General features: G+C 41.5%; 1 protein-coding gene and 1 non-coding gene across 2 annotated transcripts in view; both read left to right on the top strand.

Annotated features, from left to right (window-relative positions):
- Ano5 (anoctamin 5) overlaps positions 1 to 3,427 on the top strand; it is an 83,183-nt gene extending 79,756 nt beyond the window's left edge. The window contains exon 22 of the mRNA XM_041650011.1: positions 2,774 to 3,427. Coding sequence (XP_041505945.1) covers positions 2,774 to 2,995 — 222 coding nt within the window. The 3' untranslated portion in view covers positions 2,996 to 3,427. The remainder of the gene's footprint in view (positions 1 to 2,773) is intronic.
- Positions 3,428 to 3,776: 349 nt separating this feature from the next.
- Positions 3,777 to 3,883, top strand: LOC121455264. The gene has a single exon (XR_005975464.1). It is a non-coding gene; the product is annotated as a U6 spliceosomal RNA (small nuclear RNA).
- Positions 3,884 to 7,033: the final 3,150 nt, after the last annotated feature.

Consider the following 7,033-nt stretch of genomic DNA (forward strand, 5'->3'; position numbering starts at 1 on the left):
ATCTTGAATGACCTCTGAGAGCTTATTATAGTTTACTGGCTTGAGGGCAGCCTTACATGACCTGCCAGGACGCGAGTCGAAAACTGGTCCCTAGCTAAAATTTCACCTGGGGTGTTATAGTCCCAGTGTGGTTCCTGCTTGGGGACGGCCTCTGCTCCCAGAGGATGTGTTGCTTGTGCTTGGTGAACCTCCTCTGAATGTAGTCTGGCCTGCTCCCAAACTTGCTTGTGCTCTTTAGAAAGTAGGTTGTTAGATAGGATCATATTGATATCATGAAAGATTATGAGACTGGGACTTAGAGCTTAGATAGTAAATGAGTTGTATATAAGAAAACTCCTTCCATCTGCCTGTGCACTGACTGGTTAGAAAGCTCCACAGAATATGAGGATCAAAGATGCTGTTAGCCAGCCACTTTAAATTGTTATCTAAATTATAAGGAGATCATTTTTTGAACAAAGATGGACAAGTGTGAGAATATGTAGGTAGGGCATTAACAGGGCCTCTAAAAGGCATCCCAAGGGGGAGGCTGGATTGATTGTCTTGGATGGCCTGCTACCCAAAGCTGTAACTGTAAAAACCCACAAAAAAAAAAAAAAAAAAAACAGTGATACCACAAGGCTTATAGGGAGACATCTCCCCTTTATAGGTGGGATGTAAAATGACGGGAAAACCACAGGGCTTGTAGGAGAGCATCCTCTACCTGCAGGCAGGGTGTTAAAGCCTGACTGACTCTAGCCGGGGTGACTTGGAAGCCAGGGCCCCGACAGGGACCTCTGACAAGTGGTCCAGAAAAAAAAAAGAAAAAAAAGGAGAAAGAAAAATTTGAGGGACCCTGAGCCCCCAGTCATGGGAATATTGACCCCAGGTTATCCAAATATGATTTTAGCTAAGGGAAGCAATCCAGAGATAAATGTCAGTGAAGGACTCAACCATAGCCTTAAAGACCATGGTTGGGGGCTGTACCCCCATTTCTAGGAACACCAGAAGATTGCCTGGAGCTCAACGGTCAATTCCTCAGGTTCAGAGAAACTGTTACGCTGACCAGAATAGGGGAAACTCACCAATTGAAGCCACTGGTGGTGTGCCTAGAAAGAAAGGTGGGAGAGCCTATCGAGTCCGATGGCACCAATGAAATTACATGACGTGAGTGAGAAGGAAACATGGAACATGCAAAAAAAAAACCTGCTTAGTAGTTTATTAGAGGGAACGTGTACAGGCCTGGGGATGTCAGTGTGTAGAGAGAAAGAGGAAGATGGTGTGTCCAGCTTTTAAAAGCTACCTAGTGCATGCGCACAGGGGGTTGATGTGACTAAGTCATACACAGGTGACAGGGCTCACGCATGCACACAAGGGCTTAGCTGAGTCATATGTGGATGATGCAACCACGCATGCACATGTGTCACGCAGGGCCCCAGGGCCATTAGGCATTTCTGCCTGAGAGCTTGTCCACACATGCATGGCCCTAGAACCCAGAAGTGTCAGCCTTATTGTGGCTGAAATCCTAACAACTGTTATGCCCAGATCCATGAAGTTGCCAAAACAAGGGGAATGAGTCCCATATGCAAGCAAAGAGCCTTTATTTAAGTTTGCAAACTCAGTCTCTCTGTGTGTCCAGTATAGTAGAATAATCTGATAGCCCCAAGCTCAGTTAGGGTTGGGTTTTTATAGTAGTAAAGCTGAGGGTGAGGGATTTCTAAGGTTCAGGACCTCTGATTGACTGACATTTGTTTAGGGTTGTCCTCGTGAATGTGTGCTGGAAAGTGGTCCTATCTACAATGGTTGGAACATTAGGAATTTCTGTTCCTGGGTAGTGCCTGGATAATCTCAGTTTGTGGTCCTTCCTGTAACCAGGTATTGCCTCAGGGTAAACTACTGAGTTCCAGGCCTCCAATTAAGCTAATCATGGCAAGATCCTACACTGGCAGGTGATAATGGTTGGAAGTTAAGAACTTCCTTTGTGTTGGCCTATTCCAATTAAGCTTATCATGGTTGGCTGAGTTCTACATTCACATAATTCCTAGACATTCTACTGCTTCTCATAGAAACCCAAACTAATGCACTTGTTTTCAGTTCTACCCTGCACTCACTGTCCACAGAAGGCCTGACTGCCTTCATTCCTGAAAACTCTCTAAGAATCTAAAACAGAGTGACCACTATTCTTTAAGTTTCATCTTCACACTAAATCATAAAGTACATGGTTGAGTGTGAGCTGTGCTATCTAAAGGAAACTAGGACTGTTTTAGAGATGTTTCCTTAGGTTCTTAGGACGGGGCACAGATAAAGGGCAGGCATTTTAATAGCCATATTCTGTTCCTCTAGTTGCATAGATAGATAGATAGATAGATAGATAGATAGATAGATAGATAGATAGATTTATTTATTATGTATACAACATTCTGCCTCCATGAATGCTGTCACACCAGAAGAGGGCACCAGATCTCATTACAGATGGTTGTGACCCACCATGTGGTTGCTGGGAATTGAACTCACGACCTGTGGAGGAACAGCCAGTCCTCTTAACCACTGAGCCATCTCTCCAGCCCCCTAAATATATATTATTTAATTCAATTGTATGTATGAAAATTATAGGGTACACACACGCACACACTCACACATGCACAGGCATGTGCATAAGTATGTGTCTGTATGATTCAACTTTGTGCTTCTTGTGTCCAACACAGTTTATCAAAGTTCAGGGGGACCTTTGAGGACTCCTTGATGACTTCTTGATGATCCTAACAGTATCTCTGTTCTTCCTTTATCACCCCTTTAGCACATTGTGCTTCTGTTCAAATTTTTATTAGCATGGATGATACCAGATGTTCCAAAGGATGTCACAGAGAAAATCAAACGAGAAAAGTTAATGACTGTAAAAATTATCCATGACTTCGAGCTCAACAAGTTGAAAGAAAATTTGAATTTTGAGTACAGTAACATCATTAGGGATGACACAGAGGAAGACAACAGATCCCTGGGGAGCAAATCCTCTGTCTAATCCACATGCAAGGAGAGAAGCTCTGCACCCTTCTCTGTTCACTGTTGCCTCTGGGTTTCTGGCTGGATGTTGGAATCCATATATCCATTTGTTTTACTTTCTTCCTTTTATTTTTAACTCAGAGACTTCCTGCCCTTTGCTAGAGGCTGACATCAGAAGAGAACACAGGCAGGCACTATCCACTGGGCTCTCCCAGGGGGTAACTCGTGGAGTCCTGAAGACAGTTGCAGGTGGTGCCACTGGACGCAGAGTCTGGGAAATCATGAAGTATTGCTACTTAGAGTGAAATGCTGGCCTTGGGGATGCTTGGTCACTTCCCAGAGCAACTGCGCATCTCTGCTCTCTCCTGTTGAGTGTTTTGTCTCCCTCCCAACAAGAAAAGGGTCACATTGAAGAGTGAGCTAGCAACGAGATCTGCCATCTCATAGAACAGTTGCCTTTGTAAAATGCATGCATTAAAAACTCAAATCAGATGTCTTGAGAAATCTCACTTATTGACAAATGTTGGGTAAAAATTATAGCAGGACTGTGCTCTTGACCATGTCAGGTGCAAGTTAGCTTCTGTCAGAATCCCAGATAGCCTTTCCTGGTAAAGGTAGAATCAATTTTTCTATGAGACTAAAAGAATTTTCACAAAAGACTCTCAGAGGGCTTTTAAAGGTAATGTCTCCATTTTGTTGACTAACTTCCACACCATGGAGTCAGGTGACTACAGGCTTCCAAGTGAAGTAACTACGCAAAGCCCAAGTGTCTTCTTAGGAGATAAAGAATGCAAGACAGTGTGCTCTCTTCAGCAGCACATATGCTAACATTGGAACAATACAGAGAAGAATAGCATGGCCCCTAATAAAGAAAAAAAAGAATGCAAGACAGTACATGGACATTAACTTATTCAATGATAAAGTGAAACTCTTCCATTTTTCCGAGATGCTGATTTTTGCATCATGAAGACTTTTTTGAGATCTAACCATTTGTATAAGTTGGGCCCAAACTATTTACAAATTGTGGTCTCTTCACTCTGAAGAAATCCCATACCTTATAATAAGTTTACAGTCTTTTCATGGGCGACCTTGCCCCCACAATGTTCAGTGCCTTCTTTCTCTGCCTTTGACACATAAGACATGATCTAGGTGACTGTTAATTTGACTTGATAGACTATTTTAGATGTCAACCTGTCTTAGAGAAACTGTCAGTGTTGTGAGCCCAGAGTTTATCACCAAACAATAACCAACCACATGAGAAGATGATAATCAGGTGGACAAAAGTATATTTGAGAAGTACCCCTTCCATATTTATCCTATGTGGATAACACAATCTTTGCCATTGCTTCAGTTAATGCAATATCACATTCTTGTCTGCCTGTACCTTACTGCTAGAGTGAGAGATAGGGTTCAGCCCTAGAGTACTCAGATCTTTAGGTTTAAATTAGAATTCAGCTACAAAGGAGTATTTTTTTAAACCAACTACGTATAAAAAAAAAAAACCTGATCACACAATTTCTAAAAGCAGTGTTCCCTTAACAATAATGTAGTCTTACAGCATAGCTAATGTTACCATATTAACTAACTGCTGATAGATATTAAGTATCTAAAACCAGGGATTATGGGTTTTATAAAAATGACAGAAGAGCTAGTACATCACATTACTGATTAGTTATATAGTAGATAGACTACATGTTTGGGTTCCTTGAAATGATTCCATAATTAAAAAATAATTTCGTATATGGAGATGGTTAACTTAAGAAAGCCAGCCCTTTTGAGCATGACCAAGCCACAGCTGAGGTTGGCTGTCATATTACAGTGTCACTGCAATGCTCTTCATACACTGTTCACATTGCCTTCTTCATGGTGTTATTGTTAGAAAAAAGGGTGGATTATAGGTCTTTGGAAATGCACTTTAATTTTGTGACTTCAAAGTATCATGGAGACAGACTCCAAGCTAAGGACAAATCTGACTTGTAAAGCTGCCATTGCAGGTTCAAAACCAACTCAAGCACTGAGTGTCTAAAGTCATGGTAGACATTAACAAAACTGGAATTTATTCTATTACAAATGCTTCTTAGGACTTATCTGTGTTTTCACTTCACATTTGCCTTGGAATTTTCCACTGAGCACTTTCTTCCTGCCTTGTATTTTACCCTGAGATACTAGAATAACTTTCTAGAAAGTCTTCCAGCTAAAATCAGACGGAGTTCGCCCAGGTGGATTTGCCCCATTTCACCAAAACACTGGATGGTGTGAGAATGCTGAGTTAGATGCACCTGAGCACCGGATGTATGTTCATGTTTAGGAGTATGGCTGTGATTTTTTTCTTTCAGTAAAACAGGCAGTTTACTCTTTTCCACTGATATTCCAGGGAACAATTGAGATCTCATGTGAAAATAGAATCTTCAAGTGCCAAAGGCCCAAACCACACAACTCTTTTCAATGGTCCTTTTGCAATCATCATCTTCATTGTTTCTTTTCACACAGAAAACAAAATCTTTCAAGTCACACTGACTTTAGACATCAAGAAGGGCCTTAATTAGATAAAAGATGTGTTAATTTTGCAGTGTTTCTGGACTCTTTTTTATTTTGGTGAAGAGGAGAGTGAGAGAGAGAACTGTTTCTTCTGGATCTCAGGTAAGATTCATTGGGGTGCAGCTGTGGGTAGAAAGATACAGATCTCAGCTGAGCACCAATTACTAATGGTGAGAGAATGTATCTTGAGAAATTTCAGGCTGGCAATATTTATATGTCCAAGGAAAGCCTTTGAAGTATGATTGTAGGGTCAGGCACTGTGAACAATCATTGGCAATACTGGTCATTCAAAAATATAACCTATTGTTTTGGACAAACCTCTCATAGTTATTATGTAATAGAATGGTGTCATAAAGGAAAATGTTGTATTGCTAGACTTTGGACTCTGCCACAAGAAATCAATGGAACTATCATGTTACTGTTCTTCCTGCAATTTTAATCTACTTTTCTGTGTAGTAATTCAAATATGTCAATTATTTCAGAATTATGTAAAAATTAATGACAATTAATTTTATGGTGTAATCTGTGTAAGATACAACTGTCCATCCCTCTAAATATGTCATTGGATACAAGATGTAGCTCTTCTGCTATCAGGTGCTGTATCCTGAGGTCAGCTCAGAGTATACAAACTTGCTTTTCTCTCCATTTCTCCCTCCTTCTGTCCCTCCCTTCCATTTTCCCTTCCCTCCTTCTTTCCCCCCTTACCTTTCTCCCTCATTCCTTCCTTTGATCTTTGCTCCCATATTTCCTTCTCTTCTTTCTTAAAGGGAGTAGCCAGGTATTTAGCAGAAATTGTCTTTATTTATGCATCCAAACCTGAAAAACCAAATCGTAACTACAAGCAGGTGTACAGTCATTTGGGTATATTATTTTCAACTCTTTGTATTTGAAGACTGTCAAATAAAAGTTGGTTAGAAAAGTTTTTAAGTATCCCACCTACTCAACATGTTTATTTATACATAGAACAAAAAGGAACACTTGAAGAGCTAGGTGATGGTGGCATACGCCATTTTAATCAGCACTTGGGAGGCAGAGGAAGGGGTCTGTCAGTGAGTTCAAGGCCAACGTCCTCTAGAGATTGAATTCCAATACAGTGGGACTACACAGATAAACTCCATTGGAAAACAAAATGAAAAGCAAAAAGAAAAACAAACAAGAACAACAAAACAGAGGGAACTCAGAAGTTCCTCAACCCCTATCCTTCTTGGGCTCTCTGCAGGGCCTCTACTCCCTGCATACTGCCTCGTTCTTCCTATCCCACCCAGCTTGCATCCAGAACCCTCCCCCCTCTGCCCCCCTGCCCTCTTTGGGCACATAACATCACCCAGCTCAGCCTGTCTGGGCACTGGGTCCGAATCCTCAGGGCAACCAGGTGGGCGGAAGTTCCTTTGTTTCAAAAGCCTGCCTGTACCAAGCAAGGTAGGTGCTTTGTTTACGAGCTACCCAACCAGCACGGAGACATGAACTCGGCGCCAGGAGAGCCAGCATTGGGGAGAGCCATCACTGGAAAGGTACATCA

The sequence above is a fragment of the Microtus oregoni genome, unplaced genomic scaffold, assembly GCF_018167655.1.
Source record: "Microtus oregoni isolate MIOR12 unplaced genomic scaffold, Mior012 000000F_ref0000247, whole genome shotgun sequence".
NCBI lineage: Eukaryota > Metazoa > Chordata > Mammalia > Rodentia > Cricetidae > Microtus > Microtus oregoni.